Genomic DNA, 27,251 nt, shown 5'->3' on the forward strand with positions numbered 1-27,251 from the left:
AGAAGAAAATTAAAGTAACGAATCAAGTCTAGTAACATTTTATGTGAACTGTAGCTTAACCCTGGCAAACTAACTAAATATAACCTGCAATAAATATCTAATCTGCATTTAAAGTAAAATTCTCAAGTGCATTTATTTGCTCAAGTAGTAAAAGTTCCTCGTGGCAGTAAAAAGTTAAATCCATTGTATGTCTAACAACTGAGTTCTGTAAGGTTATCCTAGAGACCGAATCCACTTAACAATCCCTTACGGTTTTAGAAGTAATCCTAGCCGTTAAAACCTAACCTGGCATTTACCAAGAGCACGGATCCAGAAGAGGGAAGCTGCCATAACCGACGCGACTGGTAGGAGCGCCCGGGGCCAGGACTGGTCTCTCGGCCGAGCGCACTCAGACCGGAGGAAGCAGGGTAGACGTCGGGAGTAACGGCAGTTAGAAGAGCCAGGCGAGTTCCCTCGCAAGAACACCAGCTCGACAATCTTTTAATAGAGAGCTGAGTCAGTAAGTAGCCCCGAATCGGGCCAGAAGTACCCCAGGATCTAACAATATATAATGCAAATATATATATATATAGTTACGTCCCCTTTTCTACTTGTCCAGGGGATGAGTAGGGATGAACACACGCCAACCCAAAGAACAAACAAATAGTCGTACGTGGAATTAACCATATACAAGATTTATTTTACTCACATATTTTCCAACAAAAACTAGTCTTAAACAGAGTGGCAGATGATGGTTTGGTCGTGCCAAACAAATCAAAATCAGTCCAACAAAACTAGGCCTGACTAAACTACCTCTGAAACAAAACAGCTGCTTCTCCACATTACTCCACCAAAATAAATACAGAGGGGGCACCGACCAATAAACCTAGTTTATCTCGACAAAAAAACAACTACGTGTTTGTATGTAAAGGGTACCCCAGACTCACCTAGTGGTTAGCATGTTTATAACACGAGACTTGGGTAATTCATCTTTGCATTGGAGGAAAGAAACAGACAGCTGTTTCTGTGGCGTATCCCCTCTGAGTGAGAGACGGGGTAATACAAAGGATCCGACTCCAGGGAGAGAAATAGTGACTCCAGCTGAGTCTGAAGACTGATGAACAAGAGAAGGATGGTAGAAGATCGTCAAAAAAACAACTTCCTGGTCATAATCTGGCTTCTCTGAATTCAAATCTTCTGTGTTAGTTGTTCAACTATGTGACCCAGCACCTCTCAGGAGAGAGTGGAAACATAGATCAGAGTCAATTGCTTTTACAATTGCAGCTATCCTAACTGCAACAGGAAAGTTTGAGCATCAACATCTGGCCAGTGAGTGACACAAAACCCTTTAGAGAAGTTCTGCAATGGGCTTTAACTTCTTTTGTGTCCTCTTCACAGGTCTGAAGGGCCCAACAGTCACCAATAACAACACAGCAAAAACAGCAGCTGCCCATCAAATAGCAGAAAAGATAGCTCCTGCTGCCAATCAGGGCCTGACAAAGCAGGCATCCCAGTATCCCTTGCAAAGAAGCAGCTCAGCAAGATTCAGTCGACTAAACAGCACAGGTACGGGTATCTATTTTTTGTGTTGGCAACAAACTGTATATAAAAAGTGGAAGTTGTCACCGTGATGTCACCCATTGGTTTGTGGATTCCCGTTTTGAAGACAAGAGTTAGGCATTTTGAACTGAACAAACTGTGAAACGGTTAAAGTTGTAAGACGAAAACACAGACAAATCTCAGACTGAACGACGTGATAGCGACCTGTCAATCACAGTAAGCCTGCCCTAAAGCATACCGTGCTTTATGGTCTATTTTATTCTAAATGGGACCATAATTTACAAAATGAAAATCATGTTGTATTGAAGAAGACCTGAAACTTACAACTTACAATGTTTACTGAGGCAATAAATCAAGTGGGTAATAGTCATTTTCTCATAGACTTCGATACAACCAGGCTTATTTTTGCAACCAGATGAGTCGCCCCCTGATGGCCATTAGAAAGAAGGCAAGTTTAAGGCACTTCTGTATTGGCTTTACTTTTCAGAACAGGTTGCTGCTTGGTTGGCAAGAATAGATGTGTGTGTATAAAGGCCTGTAGGTGTGTCAGCGTCTCTAAACCACAGTAATCCCAGGACTCTTGGCAATAGCTACAATGGCAAGCATCCAGCATTATCACGGCTTCTGTGTGTGATTTGTGTGCGTTGACAAGTGTGGTAGCATCTTGAATGATTTTGACATTAAAGCTCCTTAAGCCGTTTGAACTGGTATTCTGAAGTTCTTTTGGCAGAACACTGTACCAAACAGGAATGATTTGGTTGTTAACTCTACTATTTGTTCAGCTGGCATTAGCGGCTTTGATAACATTTTATGCAAGGTTTCATGCAGATTGAGGCTGTTGATAGCCAGTATTTCAGATGAATGTCTTTAAACATGACTGAGTGTTTCCAAAGGGTAAGAGAGGAAAAGATATCAGACACTGACAATGACTCAATCTGATGTTGGTGTTTTTTTAAAGCAAATACTACATACTGCATTATAATTGCAGTAATAGTTCAGTATTTGCTCAGAGAATCTAACTAGTTCCACGTGAACTTCCATTAGCCCTGAACCTCACATGAAAAAACAGAACGAATTTGATTGTACCAGTTTTCGACAATACCAAGCTAAAACCTCGCTGAGTGATAAAGACTTGTTTTAGTTGGTTGAAAAAAATCTGAAAACTGTTAGCAGCCTTAAATTTTGCATTCTGTAAATCAGTTTGTAGTGATATGAGATCATTCCATTAAATCCAAAGCACACTGCTGGATGTTTACTGTACAGCTGTTCACACACAAACACTCATGCTTGGGCTGACTATACATATCATACCCTGGAAGTTTAAGCAAACATAATTATCATCCCTCTGCAGTCTCTATCTCTGCAGTCTCAGTCATTATTCTACTGCTCATGACACACACTTGTATTTGAACACACACTCAAATGATGTTCTTTGAATTGAGAGTGGAACTATATTTGCATCTCACTAATATTTCAATTTATTCTTTGAGTGCAGTTTAGTTTGCTGAAGCACTCAGTTTTAAGCAGTAAACACTCATTTGTTTACTATTTGAAGCAAGCAAATTGGTAATAGGAAATTACCAAGTCTCACACTTTTGACGTCCTGTGACACCAAAAACCCATTTTGAAGCAGCTTTAGAAATGATTTTGGTATCAATCAGGTTTTTCACATAGTAATGCAAGCAGATATAGGTGCACTCACAGGTGGTGTCTTAACGTGAGGCATTAAAAGCCCTGGTCGTATTTACTGAAGTCATCTAGTTTGTAAAGTATAGCTTTTCAGCTCAATCAGCTCAAGACACACCTGTTTAGACTGGCGTTTGGGTAAAATTCATGCTCCAGGTCTGCTTTCAATCTATGTTTTTATTGTGTATTTTACTGTTTATTGTGCCTTCTTAAAAATGTTTCATGTTTTAAAAACTGTTCTTTTTCAAACATATTGGAAAGAAGAAAATATAAATCACACAATGTGACCATTCACATTGTGTTATTTATGTTTTCATCTTTCAAATACCGCTCCTGTTGAGCACTTTTGTCTGTGAAAAGCGCTATAGAAATACATTTTACTTACTTACACAGGGCCCGGGTTTTATTGTCCATGAGCCGTGTTGTGCTCTCAGGGGACAAATGTGCCATGGGTTGTAATTTTCGAAGGCTGTTTTTTTTTTCTTCTTACTTGTATTGCAAGGAGTACCTTGCAAATGAAAGTTTTACCAGAAGAGGTTTTCGTATAAAAATGCATCTTAGCCGCAGCATCCAATCACTGCAATAAAGAGAAGTATGTCATATCCAGCAGTTGAGTCAATGTAAACACATGATTTGTGGTTAATCTTCAGTTACCTCCTGCTTCCATTTGCCAGGTGCAGCTGTGAATGACTAACTTTCTCTTTTTTGCTTGTTTGTCTGAGTGAGCACCTTGTTTCCGAAGAGAGCACCATGTGTGGCCAAAGGCAGTTGTGATTATATAATAATATAAACTGAAGAAAAAGCGTAAGCCGTGGCTCGCTGCGTCTGAGAGTCTCTCCTGTAAGCTAGTTTTTTCCTAATATGGCAAATTCATGACCCGCCATCTTGTGCCTGAGCAGTCGCGGACGACCTTCCTGAGTCGGTAAACAGAGGGTGAGGTGCCTTTTCAAAAGAGGGCCACAAACATCAGACACAGCCTGCCTGTGCTCCATTCAAGAATCAGAAACAGCTTTATTGTCGAAGTATGCGTGCACATACAGGGTATTTGCATCTCTCTCAATGTACATAGAAATAGAAAATAACAAATAATATAAATACAATGCCTATAAAAAGTAGAAGAAGAAGAAACATTCCTTTATTAGTCCCACAGTGGGGAAATTATTCTCTGCATTTGACACATCCCTGTATATATAGGGAGCAGTGGGCTGCCAATGACAGGCGCCCGGGGAGCAGTTAGGGGTACAGTGTCTTGCTCAGGGACACTTCGACACAGGACACGGTGCAGCCGAGGATCGAACCGGTGACCTTTCGGTTGGCGGGCAACCCTCTCTACCCAGTAAGCCACGGTTTTTGTCAAGAATTTGCAAAAAAAGCTTCATTCATGTCAAAGTGAACACAGATTTTTACAAACTAATGTCAATTCATTAAAAATATATAGTGTAAAATAAGTGTTTGCTTAAATATCCACCCCCTTTAAAGTGACTGACCTAATTCAACAGAAGTCCAGCTAGTTCAGGGGTCGGCAACCTGCGGCTCTGTTGCGGCTACCTGAGGTCCAGTGAAACTGGCGAACCGGATCCGGACCCAGGAACTAAAAACCGATCGATAATTCGGAATTATACATATTGGACACCGAGTTTAAACTTTAACCGGCGCGTCTTATTCAGCCGTTACGGCACTTGTTCGGCGGTGCAGGAAACACACCGACCAATGCATTGCAAATCACATCACGTGATGTAGCTCAGCCATTCAAATATGGGTATGCTGACAAGTTTCCTGATTCGAGGGAGGTTTACACACACCGTGACACATGGGGCTGAGATGAGGAAATAGAAAGAAGAGCAGGGAAATTGCGCTGATCGAAGAAGTTATCTCACATGACGTTCTCCAAAAAGAGAAATGTGTTAAGAGAGAATATAATTTATAAGCAAGAATGAACAGAATCTTATTTGTTAATTATTCACACAGGCAGTTAAATCCTCTACCCCTGTCAAGCGCTTTTCCCTGCAGGTGGCTAATCATGATTTTCAGACCCCCGCCCTCTATTAACTATCAATGGATAAATCCAAAAAAAGAAAAGTCACGGAGGAAAATAGAGTTTAACTCTGCGTGGACGTCTTCATTTGCTTTCACTGCCAACGATGCTGGCTTACCTGTATGCTCCCAGAAGCACACAGAATTTACTGAAGTGTCACACTGGAGATGAGCGAAAAAGAGCGATTTCTCAGCTGCTGCAGCAAACTCCTCTTCATAAGAACTTGATATTGTTATATCAGGTAAAATTGCAAAAAAATGTCAAGAATTGTCTTTATTCTATATTTTCATAAATACAACAAACTATAGTTTTTGTATATATAATGTAACGATATATAACACTTTATAAGCTGTGATAAGCTGTGACAAATTGTATTTGGTGGAAAATAGGGCAAAATGGCTCTTTGGATAGAAAATGTTGCCGACCCCTGAGCTAGTTGATGCCAGCAGTGTCACAACTAGTGAAATGGAGATCACCTGAGTGCAGTTGATTAAGACATGGAAGGAGTATGGCACTTGTTTAAATCTCCTAGAGCTGGCCGTCCTCACAAACTGAGTGGGCAAGAAGAGAACTGATGAGGGAGGCCACCAAGACACCTAGGACCACTGTGATGGAGTTCAAAGCTTCAGTGACTCAGATGGGAGAGACTGTACATACAGCAACTGTTGCCCGGGTTCTTCACCAGTCGAAGCTGATAGATAATGAATTGGAGAGATGTTGTCGATGGCACTGAGAGCCCCCAGGGAAATGTTCTGAGAACACCATAAAAAGAGAATAAACATTTTGTGTGTCCACAAAATCAGCCTCCCATTTATTGTCTATGGAGCAGCTCCAGACTTTATACTTGCTGACATCACAAGTTTGAGACTTACTTCTATGGTGTCTGGCTTAGTTTCTGGCTTGATTGAACTTCCCTAGGCCAAACGTACTGGAATTCTTCAATTAGATGGTCTTCCCCTTCAATGTAGCTGATTATAGGATGACAATTTAAGCTCTGAAAAAAGTCCAATCCAACGAAGTCAAAGTGCAAATCAGAGCTAAATTCAAATCACCCACCCTAATTGAACCTCTGTTGGAATCGCCCTCTTCATTAAAATGGATTATATTTGTATCCATTTTAGTGATCTCAATGCAGCAGATTAAGGAGATTAGGATTGCTACAACTGTAGTAGTAGTGTTTGCGTTTTTCCTGTTTTGCTGGCACACTTTTTTGTACTGCAAACAGACATACAGACAAACAGACACTTTGTATGCGTTTATATGCTTCATTTTACTTTATTATGTTTTTTTCACCCACATGCATTTGATTGTTATTCTATTCAGAGGATGAATGAGTGTTTGTAGTTCTATGTTGTGACCCTGCCTGCTGTGGCGTGAACTTCCACATTGTTAATGGGCTGAGTGAGTATTCTGTGTTTGTGGACACCATGTTGAATGTTATACCTGCTACCTACATGCTAAGAGGTCGCTGTTCTCTTGCAGTGGACAAAAACAAGTCCCGGGAGGCGCTAGCAAGACCCACAAACACCAACACCAGCTCACTGGCAGCAGCACCCGCAAGAGGAAACAACCAGAGAAAACGGCATCCTCTACCAGAACTGGTATGTCCTCTTCTTTTTGAAGTTTTGAGCTTTAAGATGCTAATTCAGTCATGGGCAAGGCAGTATACATCAGAGAACATTACCGAGCAGGATCTGATTGATGAAAGGAAGTAAGGAAGCGTGTTGTTTGACGGGAGTATTTAAAGTGGTAATCCACAAGATGTTCCTTCTTCATGTGAGGTGTCCCTGCACAGTTTGTTAAGGTGGTGTCAAAGAAACTGCCACTGTTCATGCTAACGAGTTCTAAAGTTTCCCAGGCATTTTTGAAAAGGATAAAAGTTGAATCAATCAATCAGTGAGCCACAGAAAGTAAGAAAATGCATATTTATTTATAATGTCGTGGCTAATTTAGCTTATCTTTATATTTGTATTTCTTGACTGCATATTATCTTCTTCTCGTGTTAACAAGACTTTGTCTCCCAGGTGTATATATGGTATTTTTTCTTGCTAGGTGCCAGATGTGGTGAATGCTAATGCACCAGTGATGGCAGTTCTCCCAGTGCCGGCCCCTGATACCACTAACACTGGCTCAGGCACCACTGGAGCCTCTGGTCTTGGGTTCAAAGCAAAAAACGGGTCAAGATCCAGCCCCAAAACAGCATCTCGCCTACAAAATACATCCAAGCCTGGCGCAGCAGGGGCTGTTGTGGTGGACCGGATGGTCACTGCCAAACAGAACCAGAGCAAAGAGCTGGCAGAGAAGAAGAACCAGGCCATCAACCAGCTGAGGAAGCTGCTGGTCCAGGGGAATAAGAGAGTGGAGGCTCTGGCTATAGTCATCCAACAGCTCTTCACTGAGGTACTCCGCTTATTTATATGTTTACCAAACAGCCAAAACACACTCACACCACCGGCTGTGGAGTGAAAGCTTCCATCCTTTATTTACTGTTCTTTACGAGGCGGAACAGATGTTTTGCACATTGTTATATTCTGTTAAAATGTCTACAATGCAGAGAAGGAGCACTCTGTGTGTCAAACAAAAGGGCAATAATCCAGTGCTGCTGTCGGTGGGGATGTTTTGTCATAGCGGTTTTCAGTAGTGTTTGCAAGAAAGGCAACGCAGGAATGCAAATTCCTGCGTTTGCACTGCAAATATGCTTGGGTCGTGACTTTTTTTAATGAAACAAACCCAAGGAGTTGCTACTTCCCATGAAAGACTCTAGACTTTTCTAGATACATTTCTAGTCTTCCGACCACTCAAAGTGCTTTCATGTCGTCGTTCACCCATTTACACCCATTCACACACTGACGACAGGATATAGCTCCTGCAAGGTGTCACCTGCATATCAGGACTATCTAACCCCATTCACACCGTAGGTGTGTCTTGCTAAGGACATATCTGGAGCCGATCTTCTGATTGAAAGCTGTTAGCTAGTGAACATTAATATCTGGACAACGACAGTGATCACTGTACTGTTTGAGCATCTTGCTTTGCACACAGAGATACACCCCCTCCTTCTGTTAGATAGGGCCTCCGAAATATTTTGGATCTCAACTGTGACCTGTGTTTCAAAACATCAAAAGTGAGCTGGGAGGAAATGCGGAGATTTCACAGTGGTATCCAGTAGAGGCTAATATTAGTTGCTATGCGTTTTACACCTGCAGGCTGGTTAGCAAGCTAACGTTTTGTGCAGCTTTAATCAGGAGATTCCTCTCAAGTCTACTGACAAAGTAAACAAATCAACCATATTTACACTCCTTACAGCACAAGTAAACTGGGTCCAATTTGTTGTGCTGTTATGCATGTTTATCTATAATTTATGTTAACTCTCACCGGACATGGCACCAGCATGGCTGTTTATGTCGATATAATCAAATCATAAAAAAAATCGTGTTTTTTTCTAGTATGGTAGTAGGGTCAGCCTTATTTTTCAAATACGTTTTCTACGACTTCAATAAATATTTGTTGGATGCAGCCAGCTAGTGAGATCCCAGAAATAATAACAGTAATTCTGGTAAATAAGGTGGATCTGCACCATCATTTAGTGGGGATGGGTCCCTTTCTTCAGCTGTAGCACCACACCACTTTAAAGGAAGATAAGGTGGACATGTTTGTACATGTAAATACATTATGGTCTAACGCAGCTTCAAGGAGGGAAATGAGGGGAAATGATCAGTTATATGCACCCCATCCTTCCCCTTGGGCGAATTAGAGCAAAGCCTATAATTAAAGCATCACTCACAGTTGTTAGTGATTGAGCAGTGTTGCTTTTTTAAGTTGCTGGTTGACATGCATGTTGAGGGGGAGTGGAGTAATGGCTGTTTTAGTAGGCAGCAAGTCCACACCTAGCTGCCATTAACAACAACAGACATCTCGCTGCCATGCGACACTGATGTGCTGATGGATTTGTAAATATGTGTGTGTATAGAATGAACCTGTATGAAACTTGTCAAGAAGTTTACTCGACTTGCTCTCTCATGTCAGTCAGGCTCAGCAGCTCTGTAGCTCAGACACTTACAGTAAGTTGTTTATATTTGTGGAGCACATACACGCACATAAACACACACACACCTGTATTGTTAAACTAATATGTACAACACGTGTATTAGCATTTAACTGCTTTTTATTAAAATGATGAAACACCTCACTATTGAGATGATGTCACATTCTTCTGTCAACTCAATCGTGATAACTACGCTATTAATGTTTAGAAGAAAAAGGAAATCAGAGGCTTAAAGTAAAATATTATCTTGTATATCTTTATATATTATTAAGAGCAGGTCACGGGTAAGTAACTATAGTTCTTGATAACTGCTTTGACATACTTGTGAAACCGAAGGATTGTAGCAAAATATAAAACAGTAAAGTTGACCAATGTAGTCAGAATCATTATCTTTACCTGTGGTGACAAAGTCAGAAACAACACACACATACAAGGTGACCCTTCACTGATAAAACACAATGTGCAAATAGTACTAAGAAATTGCGTTATATTCTTGCTTTGAAGATAATGAAAATGTACATAAACCTGAGGCACACACACACACACACTTGTCCTCAGTGAGTGTGTGACAAGCGCATGACAGATATGACTTGCCTGCATGTCTCTCTCTGAGGGAAAGCAGCTCATTATCTGTTCTATAAGCTATTATCAGTAGGAACAACCCTGCACACATACAGTAATGGATGTGTATGTGATTAACTGATTCATAACTCTCAGCGCTGGCATTTTGAATCAAGGTCTGATTACAATGGTTTTATGTATAAGGAGAAATGCTCCATTTCTGTGGGTATTTCTCAGCATCGTATTGTGTAAGTGTGGGATTGTAACGTGAAGCTCAGCTGAGAGAGCTTTCAGATGGTTACAGCGCAGGAGGCCTCCTGACTGGGTTATTGATGAGATGGATGGCCCGGTGGAGATGAAGGGGGAGTGACGAGGAAAAGTGAGGGAGGAGTGGAGGAATGCAGCAGCTGCAGTTCAAGCCATGAAGCTCTTTGAAGTGTGTGTGTGTGCGTGTGTGTGTGTGTGTGTGTGTGTGTGTGTGTGTGTAGGTTTGTGTGTGTGTGAGTGTGTGTGTGTATCGAAAGCATTCCTTGAGCTGTGGGTGGGGGTGGGGCTTTGGTTTCACGAAAGGGGTTGGGGCTTTAGTTTGGGTGGATGGGGTTATCTGTAGACCTATACTTAATTCTGAAACCCACGCTGGTCTAACGTTTTTTAAGTTTGAAGAAATTGTCCCTGCAAACTTTCTTTAACCTCCAACAGACTTTAAATAGACAAAGAAAGTAGAAAGTTAAAAAGGATATTCGTAAAGACAAGAGAGGTATGACGGAAATGCAGATACACCAGATTTGTGTGTTAGCAACTGGGAACAAGAGAAAGGGATAAGAACAAAGATAAGAAAAATATGGTGCAGAAATAACTCTCATTCCTCCATCGCACAGTATTCAGGCAAGAGAAGGAGAAACAGATGGAGGGAGGACCGGGGGTGAACAGGTAGAGAGTGGGAGGAGTGGAAGTCAGTAACAGAAAGAGAGAGGGCTTCATTCAGCAGGAGGACAGAGAGAGCGAGAGAGTGTGTTTTCCACTGATGATATAGATGGAGAGAATCAGTGTGTGTGAGAGAGAGGACTGAAGGCATTTTGAAGGGTGTGTGTGTCCTCATTAAACGAGACATGGGCTCCACGGCCAGCAAAACCAATGCAAAGCCCAGCAAGGCCCTCCCACATCGCCGCAAGAAGAAACACAAGGTGTGTGTGTTTTTACTGCAGTAGATGGGGTTCTGCTTTATCTGTTGCTGCTCTTCTCTCTCTCTCTTCACCTCTGTTGGTCTGTCAGTCTGAGCTGTGTCATCAACTCAAAGAAGTCAGGAATTAGGAAGCTGTTTTGCAATTGCGTCACTTTACGGGAAGCGAGCCGCAAGTAATTTCACACATTGATCATGTTAGCTGTTGGTTTTCAGTCCAACGTTTTTAAAGAAACATAACACTGTTTTATTTGGATCATGAATGTCATGAAAAAGTTCAGAAATATTACACTAAGGTCAGAACAGGGCATGAACTCTATTTATACCATCATCTTCTCTCTAACCATTCCAACAATGTCTTGTATTTCTACACAGTTTACATTTTCTCTGTGAGAAACCTTTTGGCTCTCTGTTTTCCCACTCTTTCCTGCCGCCGCCTGTCTGCTCTTTCACTTTACTGACCCCTCATACAACAGAGGGACTTTATGGCTCTCTCTCTGTGTATGTGTGCGTTTGGTGTCCATTGTAAATTTCAATTACTACTGTTGTAAAACTTTTATTTTGTGTGTTCGTGTGTAATGTTTTCAAATGTGAGAATATGATCATGATATTCTGTTTCGGAGCACAGCAGTGCACTTTGGTATACTCATCAAGTTCAGGTGTGTCCAAGTCCTCGTGTGTGTGTGTGTTGTGGTCTTGTGTAGGCAGCTTTACAGTCTTTGTGGTAGAGTAAAATGTATTTAAAATACAGTATATAAAGGTCATTCTTTGATGTTAGTCTAAGTCTAAACTTAATCGTGTGATCCTATTCCTTCAGGTCAGGGATGTGATATCACAGGCAGGTTTTTTTCAGGATGTTCTTGTGTTCATTCTTAATTGGAGGCGACCTTTAAAAGTTGTATTTGACTGGGACACTCCTTCCTTACTTTTTCGGGTCAGTTACAGCTGCTGCTGATGTGAGCAGTTCAAGATTGGGTGTTTTCAGCATGATGGATGTTATTTTCTTGATTGTTTTAAGACAAGATAGAATCTTAAGCTTGTCCTAATATTTGGCTTTTATCAGCATTATTACACATGGTCACAACCTCTCCAACCACAGCTGACCTTTACAAAAGGTTTCTGTAGTGAACTTTGAGGCCAGTGATTGCATCACTTATCTGTGATAAGTACACATTTTCAAACACACGATGGCAAATGTCATTCAATCATTCATTGTTCACGATATAGTTCATGACATAATGCTTTACCAAAGTTGTGGTGAGAAATATTTAACCCTTGATTGTGTTCTGAAATCATCTCACAGTGCATCGTAGAAATAAGTGTAAAATCCTTGGTCACTGAGAGCTGCACAGATAGGGGGAGGAATAGAATGACCTGACACACCTCCACATAGAATTCCCTATATGAATAGTGATCAATTTCTGCTCATATCTGACTGAAGAGTCTCTTCGTCTTCTCTTCTGTGCAGCGCGAGGAAGCCCTGAAGCAGAAGAAGGGGTTGTCGCTGGAACTGGCAAACCTCCGAGACGAACTGGGTAAGAGACTGTCTCTCTGCACATCCACACACCACCATGCTCTCTCTGTCTCTTTCTCTCTTTCTCCGCATTTGCATATGACACGCAAATACGAAGCTTATCAAGGACAGGTCAACTGCCATTTAAAAGCTGGTGTATTTCTGTTGTAATACTGAGGTGCAGCTGCTTCTCATTCTTAGCAAAGGCTCGGAGCAAGAGAAGCCTTCGCTCAGGATGAAACCTGCCAACATATCTGTCATCCGCACTGTGCACCTATGTTTTTCTGAGTTTAGTATGTGCACATGAGGACCAGTACATTATACATTAACATCTATGACTTGTTCGGGTTTCAATTTTGAGACATTATTTTAATTACAATGAACAGGTTAAACAATGTGACAGCCTAAAGCAGTCTCCACATTTCATTTGACAATGTCTGTGCAACTGGGTTGAATTTTGAATTAAATCTGGATTGTTGCTTTACAGCACAAACATGAATAGCTTTATGGCAGAAAACAGTAAAGTCAAATTTAAACTTGTGAATACCGTTCAAAAGTTTGGAATCAGCTGTTATATTGCTGTTCTTCTTCTTTCCTTCTCTGATAACTATTTGAACAGAGATAAAACATGAAAAAAACGGTAGAATTGAAACACAAAATCTACATTTGAAATAATTTTGGCCCTAAAAGTTAGTTGTTGGAATTTTTAATTTGTTTTCCAGTCCAGAAAACGGGAAGTGACCCTCCATTATTACTGAATCACAACGGTGCAACTCGGTTCTAAATACTGAGTTTATCTATTTTTCTTCTCAGTAGTTAGATTTAAAGTCCCAGCGAAAGACATTATCTTCTGTACTGTAAGAAGTTTCATGCTAGGCTTCACTTTGATACTAGGCTTCCATTTTTTTACGTTAACAATGACTGGTGATTTGTTCTATTCTTAGGCAACTGTTGCTTTGTAGGGTTCGTATCTCTTTCTGCCCTTTCAATTGTCAGTCTGGTTGAACCATTGTACAGTGTTTCGTTCTCTAGCAAAATAACTATTGCCCACACAAGTCCACTACTATGAGGATCAACATACAAAGGCCCCTCCTAATTCCACCACTGCACTTCACAACGATCTTGGGGCACAAGTGAAACATCCAACATAATTATGTAATAACTAATACTTGAATGACAACTGATCACCTGGCACTGCTGCTGGTTTCCTAATCATGTTCAGAAAATGATTAGGAAACAGTTTTTCCAGTCAAGTGTGTGTGTGTGTGTGTGTGTTTGAAGTATGTGACTCAGTAGTTTGGCAGTCTGCCATTTAGTCTGTCATTGAGACATTGCATGAGTTCAAGATTGATGGTTACAAACAATGTCCTTACAATTAGTTGGTTTATATTTGGGGATCTGAACACATCAACTGACAATCCACTGGAAATAATTACGCTTTGTGTGCTAAATAATAACTGATACTGGTATGTATGTATGCATTCAGTCAGATAGCTGGGAGTGTGTATCATGTCAATAGCAGCTCTGCCTCTTTGGCTGATACAACAGGATTAAAAAAGATCTCACACATACACACCTACTGTCAAGCTAACACACTATAGTGACACACAAACAGTGCACTGTATTTACAGTACATGGCAACATGAAGGCATGTATTTCTGCACACTAACATGCACATGGAAATATGCACTCACACACATGCATATCTGTATATCTGCGTGTTTGACCTGTGGCTCATCTCTTTACGCACAGAGCTGAGGAATGTCAGCTATGTATAGATCCCTGCTGTTACCACACACACAGTTTTCTGTTAAACCTTGATAGTCTCCAAGTCAAACTGAACGGGAATGACCTGTTCCCGTCTCATTGGGTAATGCTAGGTTTTAATTGCTTGCCTGTGAAGTTTTACAATGTGGAGTTACACTGGCGTCAATATTGGAGTTGTAGGCACTGCACTTGCACCGGGGCCCCTGGGGAGAGTGCAAGCCCTCCAATAATGTATTAGATGGCAAGCGCTAGGCTCTTGCCTGTGATTCAGACACTTCTAAGATTAGCCTGTGTTAACAGAAGAACTATCACGAAATAACTGTTAGTGCCATTTGCTATATTTTCCCTGGAAAAGGCAAACACATCTCCACCACATCGTTTTCGGGGGGGGGGGGGGGTGGGGGGGGGATAGTCAGTAGCGAAAACAAAATGTATCCAGGTAGACATTTTCACACTAGGGAGAAGCAGAGGGGTCTCTTCTGAAATGTCATTATATTTCACCGCCACCTGCCAAGCACCTGCTGTTACACACAACACACACGCACAGTTTGTGTTGTCCCGTGTATGATAGAGAGCAAGCTTGTGTTTAAGCTGCTCTCAGCTGTCGCGGGCTTTGTGTCTCCATCACCATGGTGACAGCCGCTTTCACTCACACTATAGGGCTCCATTCAGAGGGAAACAGCAACTGTCCCAGCTACAGCCAGTTGTTAGCAAGCAGTTATATCTTGTTATTCCAGGCACAGTGTTTAAAGTTCTTTTTTCTTTTTCTTTTTTAGCAAATGTATATTTCAAGCGATGGCATCCATATGTTCCTGGTGGATGACTGGTTCTGCTGCTCCAAAACAGAACGCACTGAGTGCGATCACTGTTTTAAAAGCTAACCAAATATTTCAGAATAGAAACAGACTTGAATTAAAATGGCGTGTGATGATGACGATGACGTAAAGACAGAGAAGCATGTATGTGCTTGTGAGAGAGAGAATGAGTCCTGCTGCATACTTCTGAGCTGACTTGCAGATGTTTCAGGGTTGTCTGCTGTAAGAGTAATTAAATTGGAATGTGGTTGTCAGGGAATGCTGAGGAAGACAAGCCACACAAAGAAAAATATGTTATTTATTACCTCTTTAAACACTGACTGTTCTAGGCATGTCCCATCTCAGTGTAGTCTGGAACATAATGTGATATGATGATGGTTGTTGAAATGGTAAATGTTCAAAATAGTAGCTCAGTATTGGCTAACCAACTTCACATCTGGCCTCCAATCCCCTAACGTCTGCCCTCAAAAAGGATTTATAACTGAGATCTTGTGTTGTGTAATAAACTGCTGATTCCAAATCAGGTCATTCTGTTCTCTCCTCATCCAAGATATTTTTTGGTCTTGTACAGTATATCGTGTATATATCTCTTTGTGCAGCTCTGTGCTCTAATACAATTAGTCATTCAGTTTTGTTTTCTATCACTGTATTTTTGAGATACACAAAATGTTTAATTCTAGTTGAGTTTATGCTCTTCTTGTAGCATTCTTTTAAAAAAAGAATGCTTTACTGCTAATTTCATATGAAATATTGATCCCTAAACTGAAGTCCAGGTACTTTCACTGCTCATTGAAGTGTTTTCAGTCAGAAACACACACTAACATTTCCTCTGGCTCTTCTTGTCTCCTTCCAGTCGCATCGTCACAGTGCTGCGAGCGTCTCCAGAAGGGGAAGGAGGAGGTGCGCGTCAGCTTGGAGGAGGCCTTGAACAGGTTGCAGAAGCAGCACAAGGAAGAGCTTGTGCAGCTGGAGGACAGGTGCGGCATTTACTTCTGCTGATGTGCTCACAGCTGGACACTCGGCCTCACACACAGTACATGGAATTTAGAAAAAATATATATAAGTGTTACACGCTATTGTTTAGAAATGAAAGCCTGCACTGATTCCACTGTTCTCTGCAAGTAACTTGTGTCTCAAATTTAATGTTCCTCTTTGTGTGTCAGATTGAGGAGTTTTTACCAAACGGAGTGGGACAAAGTCCACCAGACGTACCAGGAGGAGGCCAACAAATGTCGCATGTTGATGGAACAGCAGGTCGGAACACACACACACACACGTACACACACACACACACACTGTGTGTATACACTTAAGTGTATAGAGTAACAAGAAGTTACCTGTAAAATGATCTTTAGAGCCTTCGTCTCTCACATGAAACGAAGTCTTGTTGTGAAACATTGACAGAGTTGAACACAACAGGTAACAAAGACAACCCTCCCTCACACAATGCAACACGACATGTCATACATGGATTTAATGGATTCATAAATCGCTGAACAGCTAACACGTGTGCAAGAAAACAGTTTATGTGGTCAGTGCATGTTTGTCTGATCGTCTCTCAATCTTGAGCGTTATTATCTGAGATAATAACTCTGATTGGTTCACAGGAGGTTGGTGTGACTCGCAAAGCTTAGATTTTCACCACGCAGCTGCGCATAAAAAAATCTCTGCCAGAGATTCATGATTGTCTCCATGGTTACGCCTCTGAATCAGTTGATTGCAGTTATCAGTAAACGTACTGCAGCCTGAACAATAACGTGAGGCTTAAGTTACTTTATGGTCAGCAGTTACATGCGTAACCAATTTGATCAGAGCGGAGCATTTCAAAAAAATGTCCACACTTTTCATCCATGTAAACACGTTGTGTTTGTGCTGCAGCAACACCTCCCCACAGACACTTTCAACTTTTTGTCTAATCCAAAGATGTGACCCAAAAGTCTGCACAAAAGTCTGTAATAGAAGAATCACAATGCTTTTTCTAATAACCAGATACTGACAAGGACAGTACCAGAAGCTCAAACGAACTAGCAGTAAGAGCGAGAGATTCGATCAGACATTTCTTAGTTTCACTTGGCTTCACTTAAGTCCTTTGCACACCGCCCTGATTTGTGCCTACATCCTTTAGGTGGAGGAAGTGAGGGGCCGACAGGAAGCAGAGAGGAAAAACCAGGAAGTGAGTCACAGCCAGAAGATGAAGTCTCTCAAACTGCAGTATGAGACCTCCATACAAGGTGTGTGCAGGACCAACATATACAACACCTTTCACAGCTCAACATTTGGAATAGTCTATTACCAGCTAAACAAAGCTGAGGACTTTACGCACTTAACCATCTTAAGCGATTGATATGTTTAACTGTTCAGGCATTTATAGCTTTGATATATTGAATTACATTTTCAAGATGAGTCATTACTGATTTGTCAGGCAGTTTGCTCGATCATTTTATGCTAATGTTTATTTGTGCATTTCAGAGCTGAATAGGATCCAGCAGACGGACGTGGAGAAGCTGAACAAAACACTGAAGGATACTGAAACATCTCTTTCTGTAAGAGACCTTAACACTGAAGTTTCAAAAGAAGGTGTACAACATCAACGTCGTAATGAAACAAACAGACACTTGTTGTAATGTTTTTAAAATGTTCCTAGAACCAGAAACATGTTTTACTTCAAGGTGTAGTTCCCCCCCAAAACAATAAAACTGTATATTACTCACATTCCTAGGCTGTCTTTGGTCCCACAAAAGGTTTTCTATCAAATGGCATTGAGGAGAGTGGAGCCGAATTTTCTATAAACTATTAACTATTGCTAAACAAAACATTTCCTGATTAACCTGTACAATGCTTTGTTTAGCAATGGTTTAGAAAAAATAGTTGTTTGGATTTCCATGAGCCCATGAATGGATACCAGACAATTGGATAATTCTGCACAATAGTTCAGAACGTTTTTCAGACATTTCATAACCTTTTTTCGTATTTCAGTCGGCTTCCATCTGTTTGCAATGATATGCTCACAATTTTCGGGCTCTCCACTTTCCTTAATGCCATTCAATAGAAAATCTTTTCTGGGTCCTACGTACAATTTATTTTGTTTTGGAGTTAATTACCCTTTAAGAACAAAGTGTTAACGGTGAGTTTCAATTGTTTGCCTAATTTTGAAAGAGCCTGGTATGCACATGCACTGATCTATTTACTGTATCCTTAGTGACTCACTGCAGGGTGGTTAGATGTTTAGTGTTTGCTCACTAAACATGTGTTATCAAACAAGAAACTTTTCCAGTTTGGTTTGAAAAAATGCCTGATGACACAGTAATATTTCTTTTGCACTTTGTCACATCATAGGGCATGTCTGGAGTCTTTTTCTTTTCCTTTCTTTTCTTCATATTGGCAGTTACACACTTAAGAAGCAACAGTTAGATGAGTTTACCTGCCACTGTTTTTCACTCTGAGGTGTCCTAACTTTGTAAGAACCAAAGCTCAGTGTTAAGCCAATAATTCTTCTTTCTTTGTCCTCCTCTGTTCCTCTTACTAGGAGAACATTTGTGAGCTGTCAGCAGAGAAGGGGGCTCTGAATGAGAAGCTGAAAGCAGAGGAGGAGAGGAGGAGGCAGATACTCACTGACAAGAATCTGGTAAAGTTGGTTACATCTGCAGTAATAGCTTTCTGTTACTCTCTGCTCAGACAGAACACAAAGATTTTGGAGGTTGTGGCGATTGATAGACAATGTTGGTCTGAATCTGTTTCTCTGCTTCCCCCTGCTGGTTTGTGAGAGTTAAACACTCAACTTTAACTCATACAACACATTTGACTTAATTCAAATTGTCCATTGTAGGCTGTTTAGCTTACAAAAATGACATAAGCATGACCACATGGTGACTTAGTAATCAATATTACTATCTTTGTCTGTGCTTTCCCCACTGAGAGCATTCAAGTTTCATGTGTTTGTTTGTTTGTGCAGAAGGACTCCCACACAGTGTACCTGGAGCAGGAGCTGGACAGTCTTAAGGTGGTGCTGGAGATCAAGAACAACCAGCTGCACCAGAAGGAGAAGAAGCTCATGGAGATGGACAAACTGGTAGGCACCAGTCTTTCTCACATATTATCATCTTGGAGTGTTGGTTGCACCACTGTGGTGGCATTTCCAGTCTCAGAAGAGTCTAATATTCCAAAAGTAACGTCCCTTTTGTACATTATTTTGAGGGGAGAATTGGTCAAAGTGAAGATGAACACAAAACATAGAGTCCAGCCATATTGACACTGTTGAGAGACTTGTATGCTTGTACACCGAACCAGTCTTTTTGTGTGGTGGTGTGTGTCACAGTTGGAGACTAATGTGAAACTAGAAGAGTGTCTGACAAAGGTCCAACAGGAGAACGAGGACTACAAGGCCAGGATGGACAAACACGCTGCTCTCTCGAAGTACGTACTCCAGGTGCTGTGTGTGTGAGATGGTGACTCATCTCTCTGCAGAGGCGTCAATCTTACCATCTGCTCTTACAGCAGGATCGTTAAGTCTATCTGCCTCCTGTTTTTCCTCCACTTCTCGCTCAGTTATCCATCCACCTCTGCTTCATGACTCAATTAGACCTGTAACTCAACCCAAATTATCATCATGAATGTAAAGAACAAATATGGCCTTTGTTTTTGTTGTGAGGACTCAAAACTGTCAGGTAGACAGGCAGGCATGAGACAACCACAGATACTTTGTCCTTTTCTCATAGCATCTGATTTATTGGGATGTAAAGAGAATTTCCAGTGAGCAGACCGGTGAAAATATGGAAATTTGTTGCAATAGCAGGAGTATATTTTGTTGGATCCCACATGGACGGTTGACCTCTGTTAGTTCTTGTTTGAGAGTTCAGTTTACCTTTGAAAAAGTTGGCCTGTGTGAAGCACTTATTAAATCCAAGTTCAGTTAATTCCTTTCAAATCGTTTCAACGTCCTTTTTAACGTTTCAAATGGTTTCAGCATCAGAGTCCAGTCTGATAGCCTCAGTGTTTCTCCCCTCAGCTCACTCCAGCTCTCTGTCTCCCCCTGCAGGCATCTGTCCAGTGAACAGGCCAAACTCCAGCAGACGCTGCAGAAAGAGTCCAAGGTCAACAAGCGTCTGTCCATGGAGAACGAGGAGCTGCAGTGGAAGCTGCACAACGGTGACCTGCTGGCGAGTCCCAGCCGCCTGTCACCCACCTCGCCCTTCGGCTCACCGCGCAACTCTGTCTCCTTCCCCACAACTGCACCCTTATCGCCCAGATAACCCTAGCAACGAATGACAAACCATTCCTCTCCTGTGATCTCCTACTTGTCCTTGTCACCTTTACAAGAGAAAGACTTCAGTCACAGCAGTGTTGCTGGATATTAATGATAAACTTGTACATTTGGAATAAATTGCTTAAAAGATGCTTCTCTTGAAAGTAAAAAGACATTGCAGTGGCACCGATGCACTTATGTCTGAGAGTGGGACTGACCTTGCGCTCTACCAAATGCCTGGTTCTCCAACAAACCTTTCTTCTTTTTGTGAAGAAAGCATTAATAAAAGGCACACCTCTGGGTCTGTATAAGGCGCCTCACTCTTGTTATGACTATCCTAACCTGTTTTTCCAATATGTTGTACAGTTTAAGTCCCGCTCATCCTGTTCTTTTATACCACTCTTTCTTAAGAGGTGGATGAGAAAAACTTTGGATTTGTGGCGGATGTAAGTTTGTGGAAAGAGACTCAAAGTTGTTTGGGTTTGGCAAATCATAAAATGACGGGTACCTCTCGGTAGATTAGCATGGATTCCTTTGCATTTTCCCTTCTTTTCAAAGAGGATGTTTTTCCCCCAAAGAGCGAAGTTCAATCACTTATTTGCTTTGGACCTCTGGAAGAAGTGGATGAACTTGGTGTCCTTCTGTGGGCAAACAGGAACTCCTATTCAGTTTGTTCATCTGAGGAACTGACTGAAACTACTGACATGATCCTTTGATCCAATGGATGTCTGTTCCTCCATGTAAACTCCTCACAACCTCTACCTGAATCTACTATGTGGAATGTAATCACCTTTGGATGTTAATCTGAGCAGCCCAAACACTATCTCAGAGCCAAATATGCAGAAGAAGTGTGCTGGCCGGGACAGTGTTCACCCCCTTTACCAATTCCTTTCAATCTCACATTAACAAAGACATAAGACCCCCGTCCTGCCCCACAGCCTCTAAATCACTTTGTGCCCAAACAGAAACAAGGCAAAGCTGAACTAGTGGCTGATCAGTTAATATCTGTCTTTGCTTTGGGTCACGTGATCATTTCCAAAAAGAAAACTCCCAGATTCTCCTTAACTGGTCAGTAACTGGCCTCTGTTTTAAGGAATCACTTTGTCTGTCTAGTGTCTGTCCTGTAAAACCTCAGATGTACCCAGTTTGCCTCAATTCTCTGTTTTATTTGGACATGGAATAAATACAATATGACATTAGGTCAAGGCAACATTGTTTAATTTTCAATATCAAAGTAAATGCAATGGTTTACATTTCTGAAAGTCAAAAAGGCGAGTACAGGAAATGATTGCATGGGCTTATTGCAGTCCTGCGACAACCACAGATACCTTGTCCTTTTCTCATAGCATCTGATTTATTGGGATGTAAAGAGAATTTCCAGTTAGCAGACCGGAGAATATGGAAATTTGTTGCAATAGCAGGAGTATATTTTGTTGGAGATGACACTGATTTCACCCAGTGTCACATGTTGCTTCCACCACTTGCTCGCTATCAGCCATGAGGAACTTCAATGACGTTGCCTGCCGCTTTGCTGGGGTTGAGTTGAACTGGTGGCGGATGCTCGAGGTCAGCGGCTCGTACCATCATGACCACGGATTTGATGGAGTACCACCAACCATGCCATGTGTACCACACCACCCCATCATCGGTCATCGCTTGGTACGGCCCTTTGTAGTAGTGACCGTTCAAGTTGCCTGAATCGCACCTGTGATGAGGACGTAAAATAAAAAGAAATATATGAGACACTTCGCCAGCAGTAACTACTGTACTGGTGAGTGTGTGTGTGTATTGCCAATTTGAACTTTGCGCCCTTGTTTTTCCTCGATTCATTTGCACATGTGGTTCTTCACAGCATAACTGTAGTGCCACAGTGAGACTGCAGTATTTAGTTTCTAAGTATACCTGCTGAACCACCAGCCTGACTTGCTGTGTCTGATACACCTGGCGTCCTTTTCTGCGTCACCACCATTTAGCCGGTCAAAGGTGCTGAACTTGACCCCACTGTCTGGACCGGTCCATTTCTTCCCAGCAGAGGGGGAACCGCGGACATCAGTCAGGGCATCTCCTGCATTCCCAGTATACTCTCCCACATGTAACTGGTACTGGTCCTTTGAGTGAACAGGGGAGTCAAAGAAAAGAGTTTTGAATGAATCATTGATGTTTCAAAAGCGCTTTGGTATTTTTACATGGCGCCAGATGTCCTTGCTGTTGTTTCCATGCATAGACTAAATAATGAGCCCACTGTTATGGGAAATGAATAGAGGGCAAGGTTAAAGACTGAAAAATAATGCTAGACAGACGGGCAGAAGAGAGGGTTACAAACTCTTTTTACAAGATAGAAAAATAATGCAGTGGATTACAGACAGAAATTGATGTAATACAGTCTGCAGAATTTAAATCATTTTCCAAAAATACGTTGATTCCACAAAGGAGAATACGATTTTTTAAAATGTAAACTTGGTTCAAAATGTTGAATCCTGTTGAAGGAATCAACTTTTGGTTGCTATAACTAGTATTACAACCCTCACCTATGAGACAAGGTCTCTTTTTATTTTTACACTCTCCTACTTGTTTGTTTTTACAGTGTCTCTGTTTCACCTTTTCATCATCCACATTGAAGTTCTTGTACTCTGCATAGCGCTGATTTCCCTCAAAGTCCTCCATGTTGATCCGCAGGTCGTAGTTTCCTAAAAGACACAGAGTTACAGAGGCAACGCTCCTATTATGAACAAATCGTGTACACACACGCACATACAGATAGACACACCTTGTGAAGTGAGATCGTGTAGAGGTTTATTGCCCAACCAGAATTCTCCATCAGGTGAGTAGAGGTCTCCAAATCCATGCTTGTACTCCACCCACGCTCTGCACAGACCCGGGGCATGTACTGATTTTACATTCACTCACAATGTCAAATTTCTCAACACATGCAGATTGTCAATTCCAATTTTTTACGTGTCTCAAGATGACACACGCACACACACACACACCTGTCAAAGCTCTCTTTGCCGTCTTTCCTCCTCTGGAAGACAGTCCATCCTCCTCCGTTGTTCATGTCACAGTAGACGCTCAGAGCGGTGTGAGAGCCGTCTGGACGTATCACATACAGCCCACTGGCCACGTTATCTTCTGCAAACACCTCGGAGCAGTCTGAATGCACAAAGATATACAAGATTAAATATTCAAACCAGGTAGATAAAGAATAGCTTTGGAAACAATAGATACAAACACAAAAATGTATTTGCTTTACATGTTTGTGAGATTTTTCTTAGCTGAAGGTTTTTTTTCCTGTGAAGCAGCTGTTTTGTGGAGGTGTTGACTAAGCGAAATGGTAACTGCTGATTGGCTGCTCGATAAAAGTTGGTTGTCAGGGCTCTAAAGTACAAAGTTGTTTTGGCTAACAAGTTGTCCATTTACAAGTCCAGCAGGCACAAAGCAAGATTAGCATTCATTTGATTTCAGGTCACCAGATAATGTAAGTTTGACATTCATTCTCCTTTGAGCTCTGTTTGGGTCTTCACCAACTCCTCTCTCTTTAGCCGCTAAATGCTCCACTATGTTCGCCAGCTAGTTCCAAACATTGTCTGTCGTTTGGTGCTGGGCAGGTAGCGTACTGTGGCTTAGTGTTTAAAACACCTGCTGTTGTGGAATATTTCCTTCAAAAGTTCAGGAGTGAAATTGGTTTTATCCAAAGTGTTTAACATAAAAACAGAGTCTTGATGAATGATCAAAGTTTCAAAAAGTCAATTTAATGTTTGCAAACAGAGAACACAAACACAACCACGTATTGCAGTGAAATGTGAAATGCTCTAGAGATGCAGAATCAAAACAAGGTATTTATACCGGCCGGCACAGAGGAGACAGATAACACACAGGAGACTAAGGCAAAAATGTTTAGTCTAACAAGAAGCAGTTGATTGCAGAAAGAACACGTTGGTCGCTTGATAGAATAAGATAGAAAAGTGACCTCTGTACCAGAACAAATATGTCAATGTGTTCAGACATCCAGACGCCCGTACAAAATGAATTTTCTAACAGCAACATATCTCACAGAAAATATAATGACATGTTAAAACATTTTTATCATTACACTGCTGCAGCTGGATAGTTCATACAACTACAATTGTTATGAGAGGGTAAATGGCTCTGTAACAGGGGAAACTGCAGAGTTGGGGATTATTCTCTGTGGGTTTAAGCAGGCCCTTTATCATTGAATAATTAAAAACACTAATTAGCATAGCTCTAACACTTGTGCTAAAGACTCTGCCAGGACTTAAGTCGGTAGTATAAGTAGCTAGTAATTAACTTGGTGTGTAGGTACCTAGGCAGGTAGCATATAAGAAGCCTTAAAGTGAAGGCAGATACAATTAACACAAATGGAAATCTCTCCCTACCTCTATAGAGATTCTTGGGGCCCAGGTATGAGTTGGGTATGTATTCTAGCTGCTGGGCCTGGCTGTTGTGGAGCTCCTGGATGTAGCGATGCTGGTCGTTGATCACCTTCATCAGATCCCGGATCTCCGCTTCCAGACGGATCACCTTCTCCTCACATGGCACAGGAGCCTGGACAGAGAAAAAAAGACTAATTCAGTAACTGGTACATCCAGGGTTACAGTCAGAACCAGTCAACAACTTGCTTCTTGGATAAAAAACGCAACTGTTATGCAAAGAAAGTTAACCCTCTAAAATCTCCTTGGTCAGGAAACATAAGTTGCCAGTTTAAGTGATGAACATAGAGATGAGAATAAAAAAAAATCTATGATTCTTGCAGTTTTCAAACAATCACAAACCAAACAGGTGAAAAGGGCATGGAGGTCAGGATAACAACAAGGCTGCTGACACCTGTTCAGGTTTATTGTCAAGGCTGCCCTCAAGCACGTTTTTAGTATGTCATTTATTTGGGGATCCGGTGTTACCCAGAGTAAAGCTGCTAAATAGGTTTTCAGATGAAAACCTATTTAGCAGCTTTGACACACAAGTAGCTGTTGACACACAAGTAGCATAACTATCGAGAGCAGACATGAATTGATCACCCTCAACCCAAAACCAGCGTCAAGGTACTGAATCTGACAGAAACATACGTACTTAAATAGGTACCACTTGAGATATTTGGCCTACCATGTCTGCTTTGTCTTCAGCAATTGTTTTAACGATGAAAAACTACATTAAGAACATGAATAGCAGCACATCTTTCCAGAAACAAAGTTCCTGTTACTTTGGATAATCCAAACACCCCACCATGATCAGTTTTGCATTGGAATTAGTAATTTACCAAACAAATAGTCCCTATAAAAATTGTCCATTGTGGGGTCTGTGGATTAGCCAGTGTAACGGGTACATGGTTTGAGCAAAGAGTGTTTTTGTAAATGACATTTTTTAATATCACAACCACACAAAAAATCGAATCACCTGAAGGGCAAAATCTTACTTTACTTGCACAAAAAAAACTATCTGCAAGGAAAATGGAATGATTAGAAAACAATAGTACAGTATAATATCGTGAAAATGAGCTGGTGTTTCTTACCGCCAGAGAGGCAGCTATGTGAAGAAGAAAGGCCATTAATATCCTCAGCATTCCCATAATCAGTGATCTGAATCAAACTGCCACACTCTGTGGTCTTTGCAGTCTTTAGAGTCTCACGGACTATCTCTCTCTCTCTCTTTCTCCTCCCTCTCTCTCATGTTGTCCATTGCTTTCTCCCCATGCCTGTATGGCTGGAGATTATTAGACTGCACGTGGACCAGTGACGTGCCGTGAGGCACTGACTCTTTCAGCTTTACAAACAGTGGCGGCTGGTGGAAAATGTTCTAGGTAGGGCCATCCTATCAATTTCAGCAAACATCCCAGTATGATTTAATGCAAAAACAAATGTAAGTATCAAACATGCATTATTACTTGGCAGTTGAATATTTAACATTTATTCCAACACGAAAACAATCAGTAAATAATACTTATATAATAAAATATAACGTGTATTTATTGAGATGCCCCTATGGACCTTGTTATAGGAGGTAAAGATCAGGAGAAGTAAACATGAAGTGTAATTATGAATACTGATGTTAAATTAAGCTATGATGAGTTTTCACTGTTAATTTAACATCTCTATTACACGTTGATGTCTCCATGACCAAGTTAAGCAGATGAGACTGAGGACAACTATGTAGAAGAACAGATGTTCACTTTGTCTAATATGTAGCTTGACAGAGTTCTCATGTGTGTCCTGGTGTTCTCATGTTTCCTTACCTCCTCATCCCTCACTCCTGTAACTGTCCGTGCTGGATCCGTCCCTGTTGTTTTAAAAAGCTAAATAAATGATTAGCATGACGTCATCCAGCTAGCCAAACCTGTCTGGTGTACAGCTAGTACAGAAGCTTCGCATGTACTGCTTCCCTTCCCGCGAGTCTGCTGTCTGATTGTGAGGTCAGGCTGATCTGATATCAGCTCTTTGGCTGCAGAATCTCAGCCAAAGTTCTCCTCTCAAACGGGGCTTGGAGGAGTCGTGCTCGCGCTGGCGCGGGCGCCTGTAGAGACTTCTCCTGACGAGAACGCGCAGCGAGGGGGGCCTGATCGTTCTGGCCCACAGCTGAATCTATTTGAGTACGCTGATTGGCTAAATTGTATGTCACTCATTTATATCTTGAATCAGCAATTGGCTAAACTGCTTCATAGACCCGTCTCTTTTGGGCCAAAACGATTAGTCCCCCCCAAGCTGCGTGTTCTCAGAGTGTCGTGCACACAGGCGGAGAGCACGAGCAGAGAGCACGCAGGGGGAGAGGATGAGCAGGAAAAGCATATATTTTGCGCAGATATCATATTTTACACACTTTACTGGGTACATTCCATAGTTCAAAAACACAAATATTGACA

The 27,251-nt window shown here is 41.4% G+C and overlaps 2 protein-coding genes across 6 annotated transcripts in view; one reads left to right on the top strand and one right to left on the bottom strand.

Moving 5' to 3' along the window:
- The window catches only part of LOC306784863 (uncharacterized protein), a 45,880-nt gene extending 24,031 nt beyond the window's left edge, over positions 1 to 21,849 (top strand). For 2 of the 5 annotated variants that reach the window (XM_079279016.1, XM_079279018.1), the window contains exons 7-18: positions 1,378 to 1,545; positions 6,743 to 6,861; positions 7,313 to 7,660; positions 12,515 to 12,581; positions 15,995 to 16,118; positions 16,305 to 16,395; positions 17,267 to 17,372; positions 17,611 to 17,684; positions 18,668 to 18,766; positions 19,094 to 19,210; positions 19,457 to 19,554; positions 20,177 to 21,847. In XM_079279016.1, coding sequence (XP_079135142.1) covers positions 1,378 to 1,545; positions 6,743 to 6,861; positions 7,313 to 7,660; positions 12,515 to 12,581; positions 15,995 to 16,118; positions 16,305 to 16,395; positions 17,267 to 17,372; positions 17,611 to 17,684; positions 18,668 to 18,766; positions 19,094 to 19,210; positions 19,457 to 19,554; positions 20,177 to 20,390 — 1,625 coding nt within the window. In that variant the 3' untranslated portion in view covers positions 20,391 to 21,847. Of the gene's footprint in view, positions 1 to 1,377; positions 1,546 to 6,742; positions 6,862 to 7,312; positions 7,661 to 12,514; positions 12,582 to 15,994; positions 16,119 to 16,304; positions 16,396 to 17,266; positions 17,373 to 17,610; positions 17,685 to 18,667; positions 18,767 to 19,093; positions 19,211 to 19,456; positions 19,555 to 20,176 lie in introns of all 5 variants that reach the window. The other 3 variants (XM_079279017.1, XM_079279020.1, XM_079279019.1) reach the window with 3 other exon arrangements.
- A 22-nt stretch (positions 21,850 to 21,871) lies between these two features.
- Positions 21,872 to 25,964, bottom strand: LOC306784865 (fibrinogen-like protein 1; the record flags this gene model as incomplete). Its single annotated transcript, XM_079279022.1, has 7 exons — positions 21,872 to 22,088; positions 22,286 to 22,491; positions 22,982 to 23,070; positions 23,151 to 23,248; positions 23,374 to 23,533; positions 24,778 to 24,946; positions 25,908 to 25,964. 7 exons carry the CDS (start codon positions 25,962 to 25,964, stop codon positions 21,875 to 21,877), a joined length of 993 nt encoding a protein of 330 aa, XP_079135148.1. The 3' UTR covers positions 21,872 to 21,874.
- Positions 25,965 to 27,251: the final 1,287 nt, after the last annotated feature.

This window comes from Melanostigma gelatinosum, assembly GCF_949748355.1.
Source record: "Melanostigma gelatinosum genome assembly, chromosome: 11".
In the NCBI taxonomy this organism is placed as follows: Eukaryota; Metazoa; Chordata; class Actinopteri; order Perciformes; family Zoarcidae; genus Melanostigma; species Melanostigma gelatinosum.